The 24,107-nt window shown below is 52.8% G+C and overlaps 9 protein-coding genes across 10 annotated transcripts; 6 read left to right on the top strand and 3 right to left on the bottom strand.

The window, feature by feature from the left end:
* Window positions 1–14: 14 nt before the first annotated feature.
* Window positions 15–2,360, bottom strand: LOC126326077 (large subunit GTPase 1 homolog). The gene is made up of 3 exons (XM_049995532.1): window positions 2,023–2,360; window positions 1,850–1,936; window positions 15–1,776 (listed from the first exon to the last, which is right to left on the bottom strand). Exons 1-3 carry the CDS (start codon window positions 2,358–2,360, stop codon window positions 297–299), a joined length of 1,905 nt encoding a protein of 634 aa, XP_049851489.1. The 3' UTR covers window positions 15–296.
* Window positions 2,361–3,442: 1,082 nt separating this feature from the next.
* Window positions 3,443–5,392, top strand: LOC126326065 (uncharacterized). The gene is made up of 4 exons (XM_049995519.1): window positions 3,443–3,542; window positions 3,652–3,712; window positions 3,819–4,053; window positions 4,119–5,392. The coding sequence occupies exons 1-4, from the start codon at window positions 3,526–3,528 to the stop codon at window positions 5,048–5,050; spliced, it is 1,245 nt and encodes a 414-aa protein (XP_049851476.1). The 5' UTR covers window positions 3,443–3,525; the 3' UTR covers window positions 5,051–5,392.
* Window positions 5,393–5,398: 6 nt separating this feature from the next.
* LOC126326064 (homeobox protein ceh-60-like) lies at window positions 5,399–7,079 on the bottom strand. The gene is made up of 3 exons (XM_049995517.1): window positions 6,518–7,079; window positions 6,006–6,449; window positions 5,399–5,945 (listed from the first exon to the last, which is right to left on the bottom strand). The coding sequence occupies exons 1-3, from the start codon at window positions 6,941–6,943 to the stop codon at window positions 5,712–5,714; spliced, it is 1,104 nt and encodes a 367-aa protein (XP_049851474.1). The 5' UTR covers window positions 6,944–7,079; the 3' UTR covers window positions 5,399–5,711.
* A 223-nt stretch (window positions 7,080–7,302) lies between these two features.
* LOC126326032 (sister chromatid cohesion protein PDS5 homolog A-like) lies at window positions 7,303–11,608 on the top strand. Its single transcript, XM_049995477.1, has 4 exons — window positions 7,303–7,632; window positions 7,690–7,887; window positions 7,968–8,143; window positions 8,200–11,608. Exons 1-4 carry the CDS (start codon window positions 7,510–7,512, stop codon window positions 11,606–11,608), a joined length of 3,906 nt encoding a protein of 1,301 aa, XP_049851434.1. The 5' UTR covers window positions 7,303–7,509.
* Window positions 11,609–12,032: 424 nt separating this feature from the next.
* LOC126326081 (uncharacterized) lies at window positions 12,033–13,612 on the top strand. The gene is made up of 6 exons (XM_049995540.1): window positions 12,033–12,147; window positions 12,603–12,681; window positions 12,758–12,878; window positions 12,964–13,014; window positions 13,097–13,122; window positions 13,186–13,612. Exons 1-6 carry the CDS (start codon window positions 12,117–12,119, stop codon window positions 13,499–13,501), a joined length of 624 nt encoding a protein of 207 aa, XP_049851497.1. The 5' UTR covers window positions 12,033–12,116; the 3' UTR covers window positions 13,502–13,612.
* Window positions 13,613–15,195: 1,583 nt separating this feature from the next.
* Window positions 15,196–19,326, top strand: LOC126326080 (uncharacterized). The gene is made up of 2 exons (XM_049995539.1): window positions 15,196–15,924; window positions 15,984–19,326. Exons 1-2 carry the CDS (start codon window positions 15,775–15,777, stop codon window positions 16,812–16,814), a joined length of 981 nt encoding a protein of 326 aa, XP_049851496.1. The 5' UTR covers window positions 15,196–15,774; the 3' UTR covers window positions 16,815–19,326.
* On the bottom strand, window positions 17,963–20,366 carry LOC126326079 (E3 ubiquitin-protein ligase NEDD4-like). 2 transcript variants are annotated; one of them, XM_049995538.1, is made up of 3 exons: window positions 19,964–20,366; window positions 19,424–19,763; window positions 17,963–19,340 (listed from the first exon to the last, which is right to left on the bottom strand). In XM_049995538.1, exons 2-3 carry the CDS (start codon window positions 19,684–19,686, stop codon window positions 18,134–18,136), a joined length of 1,470 nt encoding a protein of 489 aa, XP_049851495.1. In that variant the 5' UTR covers window positions 19,687–19,763; window positions 19,964–20,366; the 3' UTR covers window positions 17,963–18,133. The 2 variants fall into 2 exon arrangements, with proteins under 2 accessions (XP_049851495.1, XP_049851494.1); XM_049995537.1 differs by having other exon boundaries at window positions 19,960–20,255.
* Window positions 20,367–21,620: 1,254 nt separating this feature from the next.
* Window positions 21,621–22,964, top strand: LOC126326031 (probable plasma membrane ATPase). The gene has a single exon (XM_049995476.1). It carries the CDS (start codon window positions 21,621–21,623, stop codon window positions 22,962–22,964), a length of 1,344 nt encoding a protein of 447 aa, XP_049851433.1.
* Window positions 22,965–22,975: 11 nt separating this feature from the next.
* Window positions 22,976–24,062, top strand: LOC126326030 (probable plasma membrane ATPase). Its single transcript, XM_049995475.1, has 2 exons — window positions 22,976–23,493; window positions 23,600–24,062. The coding sequence occupies exons 1-2, from the start codon at window positions 22,976–22,978 to the stop codon at window positions 24,060–24,062; spliced, it is 981 nt and encodes a 326-aa protein (XP_049851432.1).
* Window positions 24,063–24,107: the final 45 nt, after the last annotated feature.

Below are 24,107 nucleotides of genomic sequence, written 5' to 3'. Positions count from 1 at the left end.
GTCCGCGCGCCCTCTTCAGAGTTTTACATACACAAATACAGTGTGTATACCACGCCTATGAACGCAACATACGGTTGCCGCCGCGCAGGTGCAGGCGCGACCCCGCTCCTCTGGCTCCGTGGAGCGCCCCTTCTCGGCGTCGCAGCTTGAGCGACCAGACAAAGCCGGCACCGCGAAGGCAAGAGGGCTGCGGCCGAGTCAAAAATTTACAGAACTCGGCCAAAAGCCTGTCAAATTTGACACTTCGCGCAGCAGTGCTCTGACGAGAAAAGTTGGCGCATGTCCGCGTGCCCCACCTACAGTCTTACGGTCGTGGGCAGATGTTGTAGAGACGACTTTGACCCTGGGACGAATCCGTTATAGACGCCAAATTCTTCATACTTCTGAAGCAAGTGTTTCTTGCAGCGTCTCTTTTCTCGACGTTTGTCAACACGTACGTGTTTGTATCTGGTCTGCGCTGCCTTGGACTGAGCGGTTGAGCGAATAGAACTCGAAGTCAGGCACTCGATTTCTTGGTCGTCCAGCTCCGCCTCCTCCACGCTATCGTCACTGTCTGACTCGCTAGACGCTTCGCCTTCTAGCGTTTCGTCGGCCGGTGCCGAATCCGGCGATTCCTGGTCTCCTGGTATTGTTGGACGTCGTAAGTCCGGGTTTTGGTATTTGGTCCATCGACTGTACACGCATTGGTCTAGATTCGGTGGAGCGCGACAGAAGAGAAGCCTTCCGTTTACCAAGTCTTTCAGTATCTGTTTCGCCGCTCTGAACTGGTCTGGCTTCTTAGACGTCAAATAGAACTTCCGTTGGTTGCAGTAGACATCCAAAAATTGTTTCGGATCGGCGCAATCTATCGAGCTGGTACAAGATCCGGCGGACGCGTCCGGGTGCGACGTCCCGCTAGCCCTGCGCAGGCGAAGCTTATAGACGTATTCCAACTCCTTTCGAGGTATGCACCTTGTCAGCACAGAGATGGGTGCGAGGCATTCGCGCATCTCGGCTATTCGCAGCAGTCCGGAACACAACATCTCTGCTCTGGTCGACATAAACGTAGGAAAAACCAAGCCCGGACAATCACACAATATGACGTTTGGGGTCAGTTGCAACGTTTGAAAACGCTTAGTCTTTCCCGGTGTCTCTGAAATACACACTTTCTTCTTCTCGTAAAGCGCATTCACTGTCGTACTTTTGCCGACATTGGGATACCCAACCATCCCGATCGTGATGCAATCTCGATGGCCTAGCACTCGGCGCGCCAGTTTTAGGACCTCGCCAATCAGTTCTTCTCGATTAAGAACTCGACTGTCGTTGGCCTCGAGAGTGTCACAACTGTCCTCAGATGGCTTCTTAACGTCATCGACTAACGCGAGGCGACTTTCGTCAACATTTGAAAGCTCCTCTTCATTCGAATCCTTCTCCCTCTCTTCAGACCTGCGAAGCCCTTCTTCCCTTGGTTCGCTTCGACTACCCTCCAATTTCTCTTGCTCCAACAACGCCGAGAAAAAAAACGCGTGGAGTCCGACTTGGTCAAAATACCTTGTCCACGCCCTCCGTTGCTCCTTCGACAACAAGTCTGCTTTGTTCAACACCAACACGTTTACCTTACGCTCTGAAAACTCATCAACGTATCTTTCTAAGTCGACCGAACGAAACAGCAGCGGATCCCTCGCGTCCAATATCTGCATCACCACGTCTGAGCGTTCAATCACATACCACAACTGCTTCCAAACCTCCAAATTCTTCTCGAACGGCGTCAAAAGCAATTTCTCGTTGCTCTCTAACCTTCGCTTCCCTTGTAAGTACTCGTTCGCGTGCAAACTCTCAAACAACCGCGCGCATCAGCATCGAAACGTACTCAGCAAGTCTTCGGCGCCACGATAAATAGGCCTCTCTCTCAGCTCTGAAAAACTTCTCCGGATCCGTCCCGGAAACCCAAACGGGACTGCGCTCTCAATTCGAAAAAAAAAACCCCGAACTCCGTGTCAACATTTCCCTCACTTTGAGCAAGCCGCCCCTCCCAACACGTACCGACGAGGAATCACGAGGTCATTCCAATGCTTGCGTTGCTCAGCTACCACCTCTGGATCGGGCGCCTCCGGAACAATCGACAAGTTCGTCTGAACAATCGTCATATTCTGTTTTTCAGCTGTAAAACGCGTTTGAGCCATCGTCGCTCTCTGAGCTATAACGTTCAAGTCGCTCTGATCTAACACAGAATCCAACGTCTCACTATCTTGAGACGGATCTGCCCATTCTTGAACATACGTGTCGGTGCCCGGCCTCCTCTTCTGTTTGCTGCCTCTGTCTTTCAGCCTTCGGATAAAGACCCTTCCCAACTCGGAACCCTGCTTGTTGTTTTTACCCATGCTTGATTTCCTCTCTTCTCAAAAAGACGGGCCCCCGTACGCCTTTCGAAACCGACAGGAGGCTCTCCCTTGCCAGAGAAACAAACCACTTTGATAGGTGTTCGGTACATTTTTTTTTTTTTTTATTACCCCTGTTCTGCTTTCTCAAAAAAGTCCAGTGAGCGTATTTCTTGTTCGAGCTCTCGCCCCATGAGTCGCGCACGTCGTGCGATGACCACCTGTCCGTGGGTAGTTCGCGCAGCGCATGCACAGGAGCTCGGGCTCGCGCGTCGCGGCAAAGACGAGGGGCCAAAAGCCGGTCGGCAGCACTATCCAATCCCAAAAACATATGTGGTAACACGAAGATCGAAGGGCTGCTTTTTACGGGTCATCATAATCCAAGGGCGGCGTTCTCTCTCTGACGCCATGTGTATATGTTCCGATTTTTACTTTGGCTGCACGCTCCTGCGTGACGTCTGGGTCTCTTGCACAGGGTACAATGCGCACACCTTTTTTTTTGTGAGCCTCACGCCAATCAATAAAAGCTTGTGCACTCGGGCCAACGATCTCGAGGGGCGCGTCCTCTCCGGCGCCTCACGGAACGCCGGTATCTTCACCGTGCCACGACCGTGAGAATAACGCTCAATGGGCGAATGCCACCCGTCTCTCTTGGTCGACGCGCCTCCCCCGAGAACCCACATCTTTTCGGTGCGAGCTTTACAGGTCCTAGGTATCAGAAAATCACACATGGCTCTCCGAAGAATAGCACAGACCGGACGCAAAAAGGCCCGTTCAGATTGAACCGGCGCGTTCTCTCTTCGCAAGAGCTCCGCAGGGCGCGCGCCGCGCTAGAAGAGGGGCTGTCGAGCGTCAAAAAAGAGGGCGTCACAAACTGTCGGGCAGACGCGACACGAAACGCGATTCGGACTGAGCGGCCGGACTCGGGGACGCGCACGGGACCGTCCGGGCACTCGAGGCCTCTACGCAGGTTTGGAAGCGCGAGGGAAACACACGCTTAGGAAATGTGTGGTGTACACACTTCGTGTGTGCGTACACACTTTGTAGGAGCGCGACAAAGTGTTTTGTTTTGAATTTTGGCCTTCTTTATTTGAGTTCTCACGCTCCACAGATTTTGGAGGTAGAATAGCGTATCGCCATATTTGCTTGCCAGCGATCGGTTTTCAGAATGACTGACGTGAAGTCGTACGGATCGTCACAGCGTCAACACCTTTGTTGCATAAAGACCTTACGCACTGAGTACTGACCCGCTACTTTGCCCGCGCTCGAACGGTGCGGCAACTTCGCCTCTTAGAGACGAAGATTGGAAGTCAAAACTCAATCCACCTTCTCCGGATAGGCGCCCCAGAACAAAAGTACGGCTTCTGTAATGACGGCGGCACATGTTTCTCACATACACACTCGATTTTTTTTCGCGATTTTGGGCGCCTCTCTAAATGCTTTTTGCCGTGGGTTCTGTAGGATGTTACCTCGACGAAGGGTCACACCTTTAGCGACTATTACTTGAAGCGCGAGCTGTTGATGGGGATCTACGAAAAGGGCTTCGAATATCCCTCACCGATACAAGAAGAGTCTATCCCGATTGCACTCGTCGGCCGCGACATTTTGGCTCGAGCCAAGAACGGAACCGGTAAGACTGCCAGTTTCTTGATTCCGGCGTTGGAAAAAATAGACTTGATGAAGAAGTGCATTCAGGGTACGATTTTTTTTTTCACGTACGGTGTGTTTGTGTGAGAAGTAACGCTGACTCATCTTGGGCAGTGCTGATACTGCTCCCGACGCGGGAGTTGGCTCTACAGACGTTTCAAGTGTGCAAAGACCTGGGAAGGCATCTGACTGGCCTTCAAGTCATGGTCACGACCGGTGGAACCGTTTTGAAGGACGACATTGTTCGCCTCAGGAAGCCCGTACACGTACTGGTGTCTACGCCTGGTCGCGTTCAGGATCTGGTAAAGAAGGGCGAGATTAAGCTGAACAACTGCTTCTACATTGTCGGTGACGAGGCCGACAAGCTACTTTCCGGCGACATGCTCAGCATCCTTGAAGACTTGTTGGACCGATATTGTTCCGCTCAACGCCAACTTTTGCTCTTCAGTGCAACATTTCCGATCACAGTGAAACCCTTCAAGGAAAAGTATATGAGGAACCCATACGAGATCAACCTCATGGAGGAACTGACGCTCAAAGGAATCACGCAATACTACGCTTACGTGGAAGAACGTCACAAGATCCAATGCCTCAACACGTTGTTCAAGAAGCTCAACATTTGTCAGTCGATCATCTTCTGCAACTCGATGAATCGCGTGGAACTGCTGGCGAAAACCATCACTGACCTCGGGTACTCTTGCTTCTACATTCACGCGAAAATGCCCCAAGAACACCGCAACCGCGTTTTCTATGACTTCAGTAAACTCGCATGTCGCAGCCTCGTGTCCACCGATCTGTTCACTCGAGGGATCGATATACAAACCGTCAACGTCGTGATCAACTTCGATTTCCCGAAAAGTTCAGAAACTTACTTGCACCGCATCGGCCGTTCCGGTCGTTTTGGCCATTATGGTTTGGCCATCAACTTCATCACGCCCAAGGATAGTCACAACCTTATCAACGTGGAGCGAGAGCTCCAAACGGAAATCTTCCCGATTCCCTCGGAAATCGACAGAAAGCTTTATGATGTCGGATACATAGAATAAGCGATCTGTCGAGTACAACACCGCGCTTTCGACTCACGCGCATCGCTAAGAGACATCTTTCAACCGACTCCTGTTCTGTCCTCCTCCTGCTCCTGTTTTAACACATTTTTTTTGGTCATTCTCATGTTCAGCAACGGCGCATCAAGAGTCCGTAGAGAGGTTCCGCCTGGTTACTCGGCTGTGTAAAAAATCAAAACGTTGTCATAGGCTGCGTTCTACGATTTGCGAACGAATCATGTCCCGCATCTCGGAAAGACGCGTCCTGCTACACGCACAGTCCCCTCGTTTTTTGGTATAAAGGCCTATCAGTCGTAAAAATAAAAAAAAACATCTATTTGTTCATTTCTGTTTGCGTACGATGTGAGCGTACATTCCACACCTCCGAACACCGGACTTCAGAACGCTATAATTGGTCTTTGCACTCCCAAGAGTAGTTCGACTGTGCTCAGCAGGGGACGCTCCTTTTCTCATTACTGTATCGGCACCTGCAAGCTGTCACGTCGTGAGTTTCTCGGTCCGCGTACGTTCTGTCACATATACTGTGCTTTCTCGTTATTTAGAGAAAGAAAACGTTATTTTTAAAACAAGCACTTGCTGTTTATTAGAATATGTGCATCGACTGGGACCTCAGCTGGCCAGACTGGCAACTATACGCGCGTTTTTATAATACAAAGTTGTCGTCCATGTCATGGACCTTTGCTCTTTTTCTTTTCGGTCTCCCCGGACGGTGTGCCTTTGAATTTTTCTGTGCTTGCGCGAGCAAGGGCGAAGGTCTCCGCCTGGCATTGATGAACCAGTTATTCAATTGGTTCATGGTGATTTTTGCCTTCTTGACGAGTTCAAGCTTATCTTTTTCAGAAGGATAGGGCGAATCTATGTTGGCTTCTAGCCAGCGCTGTTTTCGAGTCAGTTCAAATTCCTTAGAAAAAAAAATTTTTTGGCACTTGAGACGTACCTTCATGATTTCGCGTGCATAACTCGGTAGGTTCGATCGGTGTCTCTTTTGTCCAGGTTGGGTCGATGCGTTGTTTGTTTTGACGTCTTTATCGTGGCTGTCTTTGCTGTTGGCAGCTGTACCTTTATTGTTGCAAGTTATTTTTTCTGGAACCGCCTCCGGACTGCATCTTAGCCCGCTCGCACCAGGTTCATCTTGATTATGATACATCACGTCGTACTGCATCTGTTTTTCTGGAATTGTATCCGGAAACAGAGGATAGTTCGAATCAGTCTCAGGGATGGGTATGACATAATTTTCAGTTTTTGTATATATTTTTTTGACATATTCAGCTTCAAATTTTTCAGCTAATCGAAATAGTGCTCCAACTTCGTTCACGCTTTTTGACAGAGTATCAGAGTATTCAGTTATGTATTTCACCGCTAGGGCAGATGGGGGTAGGTCCTGGAAGGAAAGTGCATCAGCTCAAATTTCGCTCTCCATTTAACATTTTTGAAAAATGCTGTACATACCAGTATGCCTTGCACCATGCTTTTGCTAATATTGGAGATGCTTGCGTCTACGCATGTGCTGTATTGACTCCCTTGTCCTCCTTCCCTTATAAAGGAGGCGTAGTCGGTCATGATTTTGTCTGCTAGTGAGTCGATTATCTCCTCCCATTTTTGTGTGTCTGGGCCTGTGCAATCTGCATCTAGTCCTGCGCCGCCGTCATATTCTGGGCTTACAGCGGCGTTGATGTTGGTGTATCTGAATAGTTCTCCGGAGATGGGGACCGGTTCCAGCGAAAAGACAGTGTCGGCGCTACCATTCGATGCAGAACTCGCAGCCGTCGTCGAATTCCAACTGCAAGGTGATAGATAGTTCCACTGATCCTCTACGAGGCTGTTTATATCGTAGTAGGCCGTGGTGCACGGGTGTACAGGTGAATTACATGACATCTATTCAGACAGTTATGAAATATGTAACGTTGTCTTTGACAAGTTACGTCACGTTTTGTGTTAAGAATTGCTAAATCAAAAAATTTGAAGCTGACCTTGACAGAGATGCTGTTTAGAGGGTAGTTGGGGTCGAAATGAGATGGTTCAGGTTGGAAAATGGGCATATAGGGAAAGTACTCTCTACTCAGCTACAATCGACTCATGCTGTCTCAAAAAAATTTCGTATTTTGACAAGTGATCTCACGTTTAGTAGAACTCAATGTATTTTTGTCAAGTTAAGTGAGGTGTTCTGTGGTGTCTTGCCCGTTTGAGGAGTGCTGCACGTTGGGTGTATGGTTGAATGAGGTTGAGAGGGTGGGAGGGCGTTTCCCTGGATTTGCAATATGTGTCAAACTGCAAAAACTTTTTTTGGAAGTGCAAACGATTTGGTTGAGTGAGTGGAATACAGTTTCTCGGTACATCGCACCTTATTCGACATATTCGTCTAGGTTTGAATCTCATTGGTTTGTTTTTAGATGAGTGAGTAGAAGAGACGACTCCTTCGAATTGTACAGCATTTGGTGTCAATGAGTCGTTCGCCGCTCGCTAAGCCTGCTCGATTGGAGTCGCATGCGGACGAGGTCTCTCTTTCCGGGGATTTCATTAGCGCGTCTGATAAGAGTGAGGAGGAGTTGCTGTGTAATTTGAGCGTACGGGTTGGGGGGGCTGGGTGCTGGTTTCGGAAAATATATTGACAAATTTGCTAGACGCTTAGTGCTTTTTTGTCGGAGTATCCGGACGATGAGGAGGACAAAAGCAAGTTCGACGAGATTTGTGCGGCGCTGGTGCAGGAGTCGCTTTTGAAGCACAGGAATGGAGACGTGAGGTTGATGGCGACGTTGTGTTTGGCGAGCGTTTTTAGGATATACGCGCCGAGGGTTCCGTACATGGAGAGGCATTTGAAGGTGCGGGTTGAGTGGGGGGTTTGGGTGAGAAGGAGGGGAGGTAGAGGGAGTTTGACTTAGTAGTGTTTTGCGCGGTGTAGAGGGTGTTCAAGGCGTTTTTGGAGCAGCTTGCGGGTTTGGAGAATCCGAAGCATTCTTGCTTGGCGCAGTTGGAGGTGTTGCTGGAGAGGATTGCGTCGGTGAAGACAGTGGTGGTGTTTTTGGATTACAAGGAGTTGATAGTTAGGTTGTTTAGGTTGATATTTCAGGTGGTTCAGTACGTTTTTTTTTTTGTTTGTTTGGGGGTGTGGAGAGTGCTGACGTTTTGGGGAGTTCGGAGCACCCGCAGATGGTGGTTATACACATGATGGACATGTTGGTGTCGTGCATTGAGGAGAGTGAGGTGGTGGGGGTGGAGTTGGTGGAGGTGTTGTTGGAGCAGTTGGTGCCTGGTTCGTTGCAGAGGGAGTTGGGTAGTCAGCAGTCGGACGCGACGGAAGAGGCGTCGAGTCGGGCGTACGGGGTGGGGGGTGATTGTTCGGCGAGGTTGCTGTCGCAGCAGGTGATTAGACAGACGAGTCAGAAGTTGGAGTTGCCGATATCGAGGTATTTGATGGAGGCGGTATTGGGACGGGGATGCGGTTCTGAATTGCAGAGTCGTTATCACGAGATAATTTGGGAGTTGTTTAGCGTGTGTCCGGCGATGGTGAGTGGGGTGATTGGGGAGTTGGGGGAGGAGTTGAGGTCGGAGAACGTGGAGTTGAGGGGGAGGGTGGTTGGGTTGCTGTCGAGGATATTTGGAGAGCCGGACTCGGAGGCGGACGTGAGGTACTACCAGCTGTTTGATTTGTTTTTGCAGAGGTATGATGACGTGGACAAGGGGGTGAGGATGGCGATGGTGGCGTTTGGGAGGAGTTACTTGATGGGGGCGTTAGGGGAGAGCGGGGTGGCGGCGGTGAACGCGGGATTGGTGAGGAGGTTGAGGGATGCGGACGAGGACGTGAGGAGGGCGGCGCTGTCGGCGGTGGGCGAGGTGGCGTTGTCGGAGAGGGGCGCGATGCGTTTGGAGAAGAAGACGGTGTACCACGCGGTTTTGAGGACGAGGGATAGAAAGAGTAACATTCGCCTGGCGGCGTTGATAGCGGTGGTGAAGATGATGACGTTCGCGGAGGTGGAGATGGTGAAGTTGAGGGCGAGGTGCGATTTGGGGGCGAGTGAGAAGTCGCACGTACGTGCGAAGTTAGAGCGTTGGAAAAGTTTGTATGCGGTGTATGAGCAGGTTCCGTCGAGTTTGATGTTGTGCTACGCGACGGGGACGGTGACGGACCAGGTGTCGTCGGAGGAGTTGTTCTTCAAGTTGATGAGTGCGTACGCGGAGATGTACGAGGGTGTGCCGAGGTACAAGTTGCTCGCGCTGAGGTTGGTGCAGATATTGTCGGGGTTCGAAGAGGGGGCGAGAAGGTGCTTTGAGAAGTGGGTGAGTGACAAGTTGGCGCTTCGCAGGGATTTTTTGAGGTGGATGATGGGGTCGGGGGTTGATTTGTCGCTGCAGATATCGGCTCGCATTCCGAGGTGTGGGAGTGCGAATAGTCACGAGTTGTTGAAGAGGTTTGCGAGTCAGTGCGACGACACGTTGAAGAGGCTTTTGAAGACGGTTGCGACGCCGGGGGAGTCTGGTTCGTCGGTAGAGGGGGCGATGGGGCGGCTGCAGAGGAGAATGGAGAGCGCTCAGGGGTGGCGTTCGAGCAAGGTGTGGGCGGCATACAAGGATTTGCTTTGTGTATTGGTTCAGCGGTTGTCGTTTCCGTTTTTGAGCGAGGAGGGCGTGGGTAGCATTGCGAGGTGGGCGAGACAGAGGGGGGAGTGCGAGGATGAGGTGGACAGGGTGGTGAGGAGGGTGGTGAGAGGGGGGTTGGGCGGGTCGAGGTCTAGAGGTGGGAGCGACCCGGCGGTGTATTTGGTGAATGTGGAGGTGGGGAGGGAGCGGGTGGTGGGGGCGATGACGCAGATTCTCTGCCACGCGTCGTCGTGTGTTCCTGGGTATTTTTCGAGGTGGATGGGGGAGGTGGTGGGGCTCTTGGAGTCGCCGGAGCCGGCGGTGGTGGACGCGGGGGTGAGGGTTGTGGAGACGTTGTTGACGTCGGGGGGCGTGCGCCGAACGAGGGCCGTGTGGGAGGTGGTGAGGGGGCCGTTGAGTCGTGTGTTGGAGGAGGGGAGTCCGAGTCAGGCGGCGCGCGCGGCGAGGGGTTTGTCGAGTTTGTTGGGTGAGGTGGACGCGTCGGAGTTGTCGAGGATAGTGAGGGAGCTGGTGGAGGGGGTCGCGGTGCGGGAGGAGAGGGAGATGGGTCGGAGGTCGCAGGCGTGCGGGTTTGCGGCGCTGGCTGAGTTGTGCGGGTGCGGGGTGTCTGAGGAGGAGGGTGGTGATTTGTGTCGGTATGTGTTGGACGTGTTGTTACCGTTTGAAGGAGCGAGGAAGCGGGAGAAAGTGAGCGGGTTGGCGATGAGCAAGTCGGAGGGGATTGCGTTCGTTGCGTCGTTCCTGCTGAGGGCTGACGCGGGAGGGGGTCGCGCAGCGGAGCTGGAGCGGTTCTTGGACCGGCTGTTCTCGGTGTTGGAGGAGCCCGGTGTGGACGCGGACACGCGATACGTCCTAGCGGCGTCGGTGTCGACGGTGATGAGGTTGGCGGCGTCGTGTACGATATCGGTGCAGCGTCTGCAGAAGTTGGCTCAGTTGGCGCGTCGGTCGCCGGAGATGGTGAGGAATTCGATGAGGGCGTCCTTGTTTAGGGGGTTGATGGATTTGGGGGCGCTCCCGACGCGGTACCTCGCGTTGTATCCGTTTTTCCTGCGGGCGGAGAAGCGGAGCGAGGTGCGAAGGGAGTTCCAGAGTTGCGTGTCGGTCCGTCGTCGATTCATGATGAGGAAGGCGGCTGACATAGCGTCCTCGACGAGGTCCAGGGTGGTGGTCGGAGGTGGGCAGGGTGAGGAGATGCCGGCGATCGATTTGGATGCATCGAAGGTGTTTTGTCTGATCATTCCCGAATACGCGCTTCCGTGGCTCATTCATCTACTGGCTCACGTTGATGGCTTTCCGGAGAGCGACATGCCGAATTTTTCTCAGACGATTGCTTGTCTGAGTTTTTTCCTGCAGGAGGTCATGCACGGGCTCGACAACTACGAATTCCTGCTGCACATGCTCGCCGACATCAAGCGAACCAGGGACGCGCTCTCTCCGGACTCCCGAAACGTCCAAATGGTCGCGGAACTCTGCATGCTGCTCGTCCAGCAACGCCCCACCTCCAACCTCTCCAAGACGAGCGTCCACGCCGGCGCCGTGTTCCTCCCGAAACAGCTGTTCCTGCTCCGCGCTCCCGACGAACAAGCGCCGAAACTCCTCCCCCTCGACGCGCGATACCTCCCGGAAGACTTCAAGCTCTCGGACGCCAGGAGCAAGGCCGTCCTGGATTCGCTGTCCTCCGACCGCGCGTCGAAGAAACGGTCCCGCGTCAACAGGACCCGCGGGTCCAACGAACCCGACGAATCCAACGAGCCCGACACGTCTTTGACCCGCGGATCCAACGGACCCGACGAATCCAACGAGCCCGACGAATCCAACGAGCCCGACGCGTCTTTGAATTTGAGCGCCTCCGACGACGGCGAGGACTCCCTGGACGTCGCCGACCCCCGCGCGAGGCCCATGTCCGATCGCGGCACCGGCCCGGACGAAGAAGCCGACTTTTGATCTCTCTCTCTCTCTCCTTCTCGCGTTATTAAAAAAAAAAGAGAAAAAAAGAAAAAAAAATTTCGTTCTTCGTACATCTTGTGCTGAGTCTATCTCAGAGCGTCCGAAGCGGGCCCCGGGCATCCCGGGGCCGGGCGCTGGGCCTCCGGCTCGGAGGCCGCGGCCGCGTCGTCCAGGGGCCGAGGACCCCCGACCGCGATAACTTTTTTTTTTTTTTTTTCCTCCTTCCTGCTGGAGCGCTTCTTCTCTTCTAAAGAGAGCGACGCGGCTCGCTGACGACACGGACGACTCCCCCTCGCGGATGGGTCCACGCGCTCGAAAAGCGGGAGGAAACGTGCAACTTTGAGCGATTGGGTTTTTCTATGCATACATGCATACACAATTTAGTGTTAATGGGTTCCTTCTTTTTTTGCCATCAAATATTTCAAAGACCCTATTCGGTGAAGGCGCGTCTCGCTTTTATATACGCAGTTTCAGCCAAGCACATTTGACGTACAACGATCGCAGAATGGGTTGCGCAAGTGGAAAGCCGAAACAAGGTGCGTTCGCACGCCGCCACGGGAGGAGCTTTCATGGGCGGCGGGGAGCCGCCCGTCTCCCCTGTCTCTCCTCCGGCGCTGTCCGGGGCCCCGGCACCCTGCTTCTCTCGACGCGCGCGGCTCCAACACGCGCATCCGAGAGAGAAAGAGGGAGAAAGAGGCCGAACGAGCCTCTGCAGCTTGTCAACTTCCCCCCCCTCTGAGAACCCAGCTCCGTGTGGAGGCCCCCCAACGCGTCTCCTCCCGTCCATCTCCCCTCTCGAGCAATCCCCACTCAGTGCACCGACCCTCGGACCCTTCTTTCTCCCCACGCTCCGAATTTTCTGTGACGAGCAACTTTTGTGTGTGTGTGCGCATGCGTGCGTGTATATATATGAGTATACGTGTCTATGTGTGTGCAATCGGCGCAGCACACGTCTAACTCCTTCGTTTTTTTGTCCTCGGCTGTCGCGCAGGATATGGGCTCAACAACATGAGCGTGAACCAAGGGGGCCAAAAGTCTCGTCCTCGCCCGGGCGCCGTCAATCCTGAATAGTGCGCCTCTTTCTTTTTTTTTGTTTCTTGACACCTACGCCATTCTCTGACGAACAGCGCAATCTTCCCCCCTCAGCGACTACCTGTTCAAGCTCCTGCTCATAGGCGATAGCGGCGTCGGCAAGTCGAGCCTCCTTCTGCGCTTCGCCGATAACACATTCACCGAGTCCTTCATATCCACGATCGGTGTTGACTTCGTATGTCCTTCGAAATCCGCGCCCACTCGCGCCTCTCTCCCCCTCCCCCCGCTGCCCCTATTCTGACCCCTCTCCATCCATCCAGAAAATCAGGACAATTCCTATCGACGGAACGACCGTTAAACTTCAGATTTGGGTACGTCTAAACCCTCTTTTTTTTTTTTCTCTCTCTTTCCGAAAAAAAAATACCTCGCTCACGTACCTCCCCAACTCCCCAGGACACCGCCGGCCAAGAGCGCTTCCGGTACGTCCCGCTGAACGCATTCTGCGTCTGTGTCAACGCGTCCTTACTGACTCCTCTCCTCAGGACCATCACCTCCTCCTACTACCGGGGTGCGCACGGCATCATTGTAGTATACGACATCACTCACCAGGATACCTTCAATAACGTGCAGAAATGGCTCCAAGAGATCGACCGATATGCCTGCGAAAATGTCCACAAAATACTAGTCGGCAACAAGTCCGATCTCGTCAGCCACCGTAGAGTTCCTATAGAAGTTGCTCAGGAATTTGCGAACTCTCTTAATCTCATTTTTTTGGAAACATCCGCCAAAAACTCGAACAATGTAGAAGAAGCGTTTACCAAGATGGCCAGAGCCATCAAGGAGAAAATCGAGGACTGATTCGCCGCGCACCAATTCCTTCTCTCTGCACTGCTCGGAAAAGAATCACATGGTTTTGCTAATTCCCCCATAGAGTGGCCCCTATATAAAAAAATGATAACACGTAAAAAATTTCGTCCCTCACAACGCGCAGCTGCGTACGAAAACTAGCTTTTTAATGCGTCCATTTTTCTGTGGTGCACAATGACACGCACTCGGCTTCTTTTTTTTTTTTTTTTTTTCTCACACCTCCTCTGTGTAGAAGCCGCACGAAAAAAAAGACGCTTTTTTTCAAATGAGTCCGCCCATCTCGTTTTCTAGCATCCACCTTCCTCTGATATAGTAGATATTGTTGTCCTGAACGTGCCTCCTCTTTGCAAACTCCCTGCGGATCCTCGACTTGAAGTAGTTCTTGTCGGTGTAAACGAAGCTCCTCGACCGCCGAAACAGGCCCCTGTAGAGCGCGAGCACCATGTGCCTCGGAACGACCTCGACCTTCACGCGGAAACGTTAGGAACACTCTAATCTACACGCACGCCCGCTCACCCGTGCACGTACGCTGGGCTGCCCGCTTTTGGGGGACTTGGTGGACGCGAACCGCGCCTTGGACAGAAGCTGGACGAGCGGCATTGTCCGGAGATTGTACACCCTCTTTTTTTTCTTTTTTACAAAAAAAAAAAAAAAAAAAAAAAAAAAGTTCAAGTGGGCTACGGGCGCGCGGCGTCTCAAATGGCACCGAACGGCACCAAACCCGAACCCACTGACGCGCCTCCGTCACACGAACCGCTCTGGGCGGACGACGACAATCAGTACTACCGCAAGGTCGTAGTCGACGGTGCCGTGTACAAGCTAGACGACGTTCTGGCGACGGGGGACGGAAACGACGCCCTTTGCTACAAAATCCACGTCCTGTGGAAACCGACGAGAGGGAACGGCCAAATTCGCGCTCAAATGATGAGACTGTACAAACCAGACGAAGTCGAGGGCACATGGAGGCATCATTGCGGAGACCAAGATCTACTAATGAGCAACCAGTATGAAGACTGGCCTTTGCTGAGACTGAACGAGCTAAGACGAACGAATTCGACCGAAAAAACCCTCAGTCACTCCGCATGCGCCTTCGTGTCCCTCGGGCGCACTACGCTGGTGAACAAAAACCCACAAGACCTAGACAACGGCTTGTACCGAAAAATAGATGGAAAACCCCCCAACAACTCAGATGACGGATGGTTCGAACTCTTCGAATCCGGCCAACTCACCTCTCAAAGGTCTCCCCTTCTGAAAAACAAACCGCTCGCCCAAAAAAGACTGACACTCGAACACGCCGTCAAACTGTCTAACGAATCCCAGCGCCTAAACTCTCCAGAAAAAAAAAAAGTCCAAACTTCTTTGACTCAATATTACTCTTCACAAACCGGCGCAAAACCCGTCCTCCGCTCCCTCTACCAACAAACCACCACTATATCTCCAAGCACGCAGGACTTCAAAAAAGATGCGTCCTCCAGCCCGTTCTACCGAGAATACCTCGACTCCTCTCCCAAAAAACATCGCGCTCCTGAACGGGTTTTACCAAATCTAACCGTTCGAACCGACTTAAAGACGTCTTTTTTGCGATACTTCCAATACCTCGTTTCCAGTGTCATCGACCGCCACTTTCCCAAACTCATCTTCGAATCCCCCTCTCCCCAAGATGACTACTTCATCCTAGCAATTCGCAGAATAAAGGACGAAATTTTCGGCGTAGAACACAGCCTCATATCCTCCTCAGTGTGGCACCAAGACCTCATCGACGCCCTCGACTCCTACCCCACGCTTCTCGCGCGCCCCTCTCCCCACGCCTCCCCCCAACCGTGCAGCGCCTGCAACCGCACCATCCGCGCGGAAGTGACGACCATCACCTTGGACGGGCGCCCCTACGACTCCAAAGCGTTCTGGGCGGGACGCTGGGAAAAACCCCAAAACCAGCCCCCCTCCTCCCTGTCGCTGGTCATGGGCAAGCAGTGCCAAACGAGGACCAAGCTGTACCACCAACTGCAACACTTCCAACTAACTCTCGTCAACAAAATCAAACCAGCTGTCAAAAAATTGCAAAACCAAGACAGCTGCGAAAAACTCAACTCCATTCTCAACAACGCGCCGTGGATCCAGCAGTGCTACCTGTCCTTCGACGCCCTTCTCTCCAAAGCGACCGAGTTCGGCCTGAAAAGCAAATCCGACGACTGAACGCGCTGTCAAAGCTCACACGTTCAGGCCAAAAAAAAAATCATAAAAACCTCAACCAACCAAACATACACATGTCTACACATTCACCAATCGAACGACGCACCCTGGGCAAAACCGGCGTCTCTCTCCCCATCATCGGGTTCGGCGCAAGTCCTCTCGGCGGCATATACGGGCACGTCCGCGAACAAGATGGCATCGACGCCGTCAAACACGCTATCCAAGTAGGTACAACCTTTTTTTCTCTCCCCTTCTCAATGACGACTCACATCACTCAATAAAGCACGGCATCAACTACTTCGACACGAGCCCCTACTACGGAAACCTGAAATCCGAAATCCTGCTCGGCAAGGCCCTTCAGGGCGTCCCGCGAGACCACCTCATCGTCTCCACGAAAGTTGGACGCTACGGCGATGACCATTTCGACTATTCTGCCAAAACGGTACAAAAAAGCATAACCGAAAGTCTCGAGCGCCTCGGACTCGATTACATCGACCTGTGCACCTGTCACGACATCGAGTACTCCTCCATCGATCAAGTCGTCAACGAAACAATCCCAACTCTAAAACTGCTACAGCGAGAAGGAAAAATCCGGCACATCGGCGTTTCAGCCTTTCCTCTGCGCGCGCTTCGCCTCGCTCTCGAAAAGTCCAACGACATAGAATACGTTATGTCCTACGCGCGATACACCCTGTTCAACACGACTCTCGAAGACTTCTGGCGCGACGTCGCCGAAAAAACTCAAATCGGCGTCATCAATGCGTCTCCACTCTCCATGGGCCTTCTGTCCCCCTCCGGACCACCAGACTGGCATCCAGCAGGCAAAAACATCAAAGAAACTTGCTCTCGCGTTGCCGAATTCTGTCGAGCCAAGAATTTAGATCTGGCCAAACTGGCCCTTCAATTCTCCTCTTCGGCCCCCTTCGCATCTTGTACACTCGTTGGCATGCTGTCCACCGACCAAGTCCAGAAAAACCTAGAGGCCATATCTCAACTCAGCTCGTCTGCAGAACAGCTCCGCGCCGACCTGCAACCTATACTTGAACAATTCCGTCCAATCAAAAACCAAGCCTGGGCTTCTGGCAAGCCAGAATATAACGACTCGACCCCATAAAAAAGCCCCCTTTTCTGTGACATCCTTTTTTTTTTTTACGTCAGCGAGTCCGTAGGAGCCGTCTCCGGAATCTCCCCAAACGTAAAAAAAGCACTCTGATAGGCGCGCTTCTCTTGGTCCGAAGGAACGCCGCCCCTCGTCAGCTGACCATAAATGCCATACACATTTTTACTGTCGGCTTGCTGCTCCTCGTTGACTGACGAAACCTTCGGACCCAACCGGTCTAACCTGGGCCTCACAAACTCGTTGCAAGCCATGGGCGCCGATCCAGCCGCCTGCCACACCAACTCAGGACGAACCGCCTCACTCCTCTCTTTCCTAGACCCCGCAAAGTCATCTCGGCAATTCGCCGAGCTACGGGGAACCACGCCATGCCAATTCCCAGATGCAGCTCTTCCTCGATGCTTAGATCTGCGCGTCTGTCGATCAACCGAACCCTGGTCGGCAAAACCCTGTCGGACTTCTCGACCCTGTCTCAACACTTCAACTTCGTTCACCTCTGCGCCCTTCCCCACCTCAGAACCCCTTCCCTCCCATTCCCGTCGCCCGGAAGAAGGCATATCGGACCTCTGCTGCTTCGCTGCGCCAGATCTGGACCTCGCGGACCCTTCAGCTGTACCCTTATGTTGCTGTCGAACAAAACGCGACACGTCCTCTGTCTGCCAACCAAGCCCCGTATTTGGCGTAGGCCTCGTGTGCAGAAAACGACACGGATTCCTCTGACACACACCTCTCACCCAAAACCAGCAAATCCTATCCTGATCCCCGCTCATCCTTGAGACGTGCGACCCATACCCGTGCGCCACTCGCAAAATTGTGTACTCAACTCTCTTCTTCAAGAAATTAAAAAAAAAGTGTACCAGATTTTCTCTTTCTATCGCCGGCATCGCGCTCTCCCTCGCGCCAACCGAACCAAGCGGAGATACCGCGCCCGGCAAGAACCACCAGGACGCCTCTCTCGCGCCGTCGCCAGCCTAGCCCGGACTCCGCGTCCTAGAAGAAGAACAACAACATTCGTCGCGCCTGGGGAAGACCAAAGGCGCTCTCGCTTTTGTTCGCAAAAAAAAAGATCGAGAGAACTCACATCCGTCGGCACCACAGAGCGCAGTCGAGAGAACTCGCCGCCTCGAACACAAGAACGACACGAATGAGGACAAAAAAAGAACTTTTATATAACGCAAAAGGGACGAGGTTTTTGAAGCGGTTAAAGGGGCCAGAATCAAGTCGTAGAATGCTTGATAAATGCAAAAAAAAATTCGTGACGTGGAAATGTAAGCTATGAGGACGATGTACGAGACGCCCTTTAAAAAGGTCTTTTCTCATTCAATATCAAATCCTCTTGTTTCATGAATGGCGTATTTCAGGTTAGACCTCAGTGTCTCTTTTTCAGAGTATTCGGGGAGGTCCAATCGGTTGAAGCACGAGTGAGCAGACGGAAGTCCCTGCCTCTTGGACTTGTTGATGGTGAAATGCTGCATGTCAGAGGATCCATAGAGATGTTGGAATCCGCCAATCGGGACACGATCCGTACCAGTTACAAACTGAAGAAGCAGTCTTAGCTCTTTATGAGTAAAGTTATAGATGATATCCCACAGCCATAATATGACTGGTGTATCTGGGGTGTATCCGCCTTGATAGTCAGTGTATTTTCGAAGTTCTCTTGGATCTATTTCAGTTGTGCCCTCGATTAACAATCTCAATTCTTGGGGAGTTAAGACCTCGTTTAAAAGAGACTGAGGAAAGAATTGGCAAAACCCATTCTTGATAGCCTCCATTTGTATTGACGCTTTACCTAAATAATATTGAACACACAGTTGGACATATTCTTCCTTGTTTTCGTCCACAACGGGTATTTCCGGCCCATTTTCCTTTAGAGAGACGACTCTGGTCTTCGACCCAAAACCGCCTTCAGAGCCACGATTCAAGTCTTCGTCGATGGCGAAACTAAGGTCCAAGTCAGCTACAGATTCCGTCATCTCTAGAATGTATCGGAGACTATTATATATCTGCTCATCGTATTCTTTGAGATCCTCAATATTGGGTTCCAGGTTCATCATGCGCTTGTAAAAGATGAGCGTGAAGCGCGAACTGAAAATTTTGCCGTGGTAGGCAGCTATGCCCAATACCACACCCACGAAGTAGAAGTGGTCGTAAAAATCCGGTTTCTCTATTGAATTGATGTCTATGTCGTAATAATAATCACGAAGGACAAACAAGCCCTGTTTAGGAGACAGAATTTCTTTACTGAGTTCTAATAACCACTCACGACTCATCCCTCCGTAATCCAGTCCCTTTTCTCCTTCGAATCGAATGCTCAGCTGGCGGGTAAAGGTCTTAGCATTGAGGTTGTAAACATAGTCAAAGGAATCCTTGAACAGGTTGTCGCGTCGTACGACAATAAGCAGTGAACCACGTTCGCTGCAAAGCTTCCTCGCTCTCGCTCTCAAGTGCTGGCATTTGGAGTAAAAATTCAGCTCGTATGGTGGCGGTTTGGACTTTCTCTGACCGTGGCTACGGCTCACGTTGCTAAAACAATTACGCACACAATAGTCAGTGTACTAAAAAAAAAAGCGTGTTCTGAAAAACGCCAATTCTGGACGCGAACGCACTTTGGAAACCGGGGATCTGCATACGTTGTGGTCATGTTCAAATGATCCACAAAATATGTGGGATGTCTGTGACACGATACTTGCTCCCAGCCAGGCGGAAGAGGCGCATCAGCTAGAGAGCACTCAATGGCAATTCTTTCCATTTCCTGGTTAGCCAAATCTTCAAGAGATTGGCTGGTATGCATTCTTCCTAGTGAGTTAGAACTACCCCTTCTGTGCGCCAGGTTGGAAGAGTTCGTACGCCTGGACTGGCTCGAACCCATGGTGTAAAAGGCGCGCTTCTTCGAAGACAGATCGAGCTGCTCTATTACGCCCCGCGGATTGACAAATTACACGCTCTCTATGCAAAAGAAAAAAATATGTACGCAAGGTAAGAAAAGAAGTTGACAGACTTTCTTCGTGCTCTCCCACATAACAGCGGGGTTCGACGGCAGCTTGGTTCACCAGAAGGCGACCCTCGAGGCCTCGAGCTGACTGGCTCGGCCCCTAGGCCAGTGCGGAAAAGAGAGAGAGAGACCGCATGAATGTACGCATACGCACGTGTTCACTTCTTTTGTGCAAAATGTAGCGAAAGAAGGGGAAAAGAAGTAGAGGAACGAGAGAGTTGAGGAATTCGCCGAAGGTATATGTTCGTGGATACAGAAACCAAAAATAAAGATTGAACAACGCTTTAATTGAAAGTGTTTTGGTTTGATAGACACGTCGTATGTATACGCAAGAATTTTCAACTGACAGGAAAGGTATTAAAAAAAGTTGCGGATACAGGGCTATTGTTTTATCTGATGTTATTAAGTTCGGTTAATTCTAAAAAATTAACGTATGATCTGGAAGATCCCTGACGAGGGGGTCCTGTCCGAGAGTCAGTTGCGGGGTATACGAAACGAGTTTGATAAAAGAATTGTGCGCCAGTTTCGAGGGGATCTTTTTGTGAAGAAGAGAGAGTGATTTATTTACGTTTTCGGAAAGAGGTTTAGAGCATGTTTGTATAGAGAACGTGAGAGTTGACCATCATTTCTCAGGGGATTTTGTGCAAAAAGTCGGTTGAATTCTTAAAACCGGATGAAAAAATCCTATAATTGGCGACGCGGTGACACAGAGAATTGCAGCGTTTCCTCGGTTTTACGGGGGCGAAGTCTTTATTGTATGAAGGGGAAGTTGAGACGGCCGTAGGTCGCGCTGACCGGAGGTGCAGCGAGGGACCAGAGGGGGTTTTTGAGTGGGGGTGCGGTGGTTGCGAGACGCCGTCGAGAGGGGGAGGCAGATGCCGAAAAAAAGAGAGAGTGCCTTCGCGGGCCGGGGAGGGAGGTGCAGGTGCAAAAAGGAGGGGATGGCAATGTGCGCATCGTTTGTATTGAAAGGTATTGAAAAAGGTACAACTTTGTACACGCGGCCTCGCGTGTGTATGGGATTATTGTTTTCTTTGATCCCACCAGGAAGGAGCGGGTGGCTTCTGTAGACAGTCGTCGCACTTGGCGTTGGGGTCTTCGGAGAAGGATTCTTTGAAGCCTTGGAGGGGGGTGGCGCGGTGGCGGGGGAGGACATGGCTTCGTTGTACCCGTTTACGGTGGAGACGCACAGAGCGACGGCGAACCCGCCGATGGCGGCGGCCAGAAGGATTCCGAGCTAGGAGGGGGGTTAGGGCGCGGGGGCGGGGGAGCGGGGGGGGGCGGCGAGTACTTTTGGTGATTTCGGGGGGGGCGGCATGGGGATGGTTTGAAGGCGGACGGGCTTGGTGGATTGTGTGTGTGCGCTTGAGAGGGAAAGTTGGGCTTTTTTAGGGGGAAAAACTTTTTTACGGTAAATTTTGCAAAACAGGTAGAGCGAGAGAATTCGTTTCGTTCGCGAAAGAATTGTTTTTCTGAGTGCGATTGGAGGAGCTTGATTGTTTTCGCGCGAGAGACGTAGTGCACGAGTGCGCGAGGTATGAAAGAAGATGAGGGGAGAAGCTAATGAGGGTGATCGAGTGGGCGGCGGAGAGGGGAGGGGCGGCGCTGGTGGGGAGGTGGTTGAGGGAGAGTGTGGCAGGAGATCGATGACAGAGAAGAGGCTAGAGCAGGTCGAGTCTAGGTTGGAGGGTCTGACTACGGAGGAGGCGGAGGCGAGGAAAGAGAAGATCTGTCTCGCGTGTGTGGAAGAAGTGCATCAGAGTGAGATTCTGCGTTTTTTTTCGTTCATGTGGAATCCGTTATCGTGGGCGATGGAGATAGCGGCGTTGATAGCGGTTTTGTTCATTGATTGGCTTGACATGATTTTGATTTTGGCGCTGTTGTTTGGGAATGCGACGATAGCGTGGTGGGAGGAGCACAGTTCGGGCGGGGCGGTGAAGGCGCTGCAGAGTCAGTTGACGCCGATGTGCAGGGCCTTTAGGGACGGGAGGTTGATCAAGGACATGTTGTCGGAGGAGTTGGTGCCGGGGGACGTGGTGGCGCTGAGGTTGGGCGACATAGTGCCGGCGGATTGTTATTTGATAGGGGGGGACGCGCGGGCGAAGATAGACCAGTCGTCGTTGACGGGGGAGTCGATTCCCGTGGACAAGAAGGAGGGGGAGGAGATATATTCCGGGTCGATAGTGAAGCAGGGGGAGGTGAGGGCGTTGGTGTACGCGACGGGGAAGAACACGTATTACGGGAAGTCGTCGGAGTTGATGAGCGAGCACCCGCAGAGGTCGCAGTTTCAGAGGGTGTTGCGTTCTATAGCGTGGTTTTGCATTTGTTTGATAGTGGTGGGGATGATAGTGGAGTTGGGCGTGCAGTTTGGACACCGACACAAGACTTGCAGGGGGTTGAACAACTGTCACACGATTAACAACTTGTTGGTGTTGATAGTGGGGGGGATTCCGGTGGCGATGCCGACGATATTGTCGGTGATGATGGCGCTTGGCGCGCTGAATTTGGCGAAGCAGAAGGCGATAGTGGTGAGGTTGACGGCGGTGGAGGAGCTCGCGGGGATGAACATACTTTGTTCGGACAAGACTGGGACGTTGACGTTGAATCGGCTGAGTACGGATCGGCCCGTGATAGTGAGCGAGGGGGTGGCGCCGCACGAGTTGATGAAGTTCGCGGCGTTGTCCGCTCGCAGCGACAACAACGACGCGATCGACATGGCGCTGCTGGATTATTGTCCCGAGGAGATGCGCAAGGAATTGTCGCGGTACGAGGCGGTGGAGTACCACCCGTTTGACCCGGTCGACAAGTGGACGTACGTGAAGTTGCGGGGGCCCGACGGGGAGGTTTTTTACGTGGCGAAGGGCGCACCTCAGGTGATTTTGTCCAGGAGCAGCAACGCGAACCAGGTGAAGGACAGGGTGAACGGCCAGATAATGAAGCTCGCCAAGCGGGGATATCGGGCGCTCGGGATAGCGAAGGGGAGCAGCGACGGACAGCATTGGACGATGTTGGGTTTGGGTGCCGCTGTTCGACCCTCCCCGACAGGACACGAAGGAGACGATCGAGAAGATACTGGCGCTGGGCGTTTCGGTGAAGATGGTGACGGGGGGACCAGCAGGCGATTGCGACGGAGACGGCGAGACAGCTCGGGATGAGTTCCGGCATCATGCCGGCGAAGGCGCTCAAGATGGACGCGAGAAGGCTGAAACACAAGTACAAGAAGAGCCTGAACGAGTTCGTCTATTACGCAGACGGGTTTGCGCAGGTTTTGCCCGAGGACAAGCACCAGATCGTGAAGTTGCTGCAGGACCAGAAGTGCATCGTCGGCATGACGGGCGACGGGGTGAACGACGCGCCCGCGCTGAAGAGGGCGGACATTGGGATTGCGGTGGCGGACGCCACGGACGCCGCGCGCGCGACGGCGGACATCGTCCTGGTGGCGCCGGGCCTTTCGGTGATAGCCAACGCGATAGTGGGGAGTCGGAAGATATTCAGGAGGATGAAGAGCTACGCGACGTATTCGGTGGCGGCGGCGGTTCGAATAGTGCTGACGTTCACCTGTCTGACGACGATATTTGACTATCCCTTTCCGACGTTGGCGGTGGTAATGTTTGCGATCATCAACGACGGGACCATGATAGTCCTCGCGAGAGACCGCACGACGCCTTCGCAGTACCCGGAAAAGTGGAGGCTCTCGAACATCTTCGCGGTCGCGTTTGCGATTGGCGGCTATCTGACCGCGTCGACGATCGTCTTCTTCATCCTCATCAGGCACTCTTCGTTTTTTCAGGCGTTCGGGGCTGCGCAGGATCAACAGAAAAGAGCTCTCGGGCGTGATTTACCTGCAAGTGTCTATCTCCGGCCTCGCCGTCGTGTTCTTCACGCGGACCGACTCCTGGTTCTTCCTTGACATGCCGCACATTTACCTGATCCTCACCTTCATCGGGGCGCAGGGAGTCGCCTCGGTGATCGGCGCGTACGGACTCGGGGGGTACGTGTCGGAGGGGACGACGTTCAGCGGGGGCGGGTGGGGTTGGGTGCTTGCCACGTGGATATACGCCATCATCTGGGAGCTGCCGATAGACCTGATAAAGATATCGGTGCAGTCGCTGATGTCGCTGAGGCTCCACTCGGACAAGAGCCTGCCGCTGTGGAGGAGGTACAGGCTCGGTCCCAAAAGGCCGCCGATCCGCGAGGCCGTGGAGCAACAGAGGAAGTCGATGGAGGCGCAGCGCGAGAAGTCGGGTTCTTAGAGCCGCGGCCTCTGGGAGGGAGGAGTTCGGCGCCCGCGGGCCCCG

This window comes from Schistocerca gregaria, unplaced genomic scaffold, assembly GCF_023897955.1.
Source record: "Schistocerca gregaria isolate iqSchGreg1 unplaced genomic scaffold, iqSchGreg1.2 ptg000963l, whole genome shotgun sequence".
Lineage (NCBI taxonomy): Eukaryota > Metazoa > Arthropoda > Insecta > Orthoptera > Acrididae > Schistocerca > Schistocerca gregaria.
This window is presented reverse-complemented; position numbering and strand designations above follow the sequence as displayed.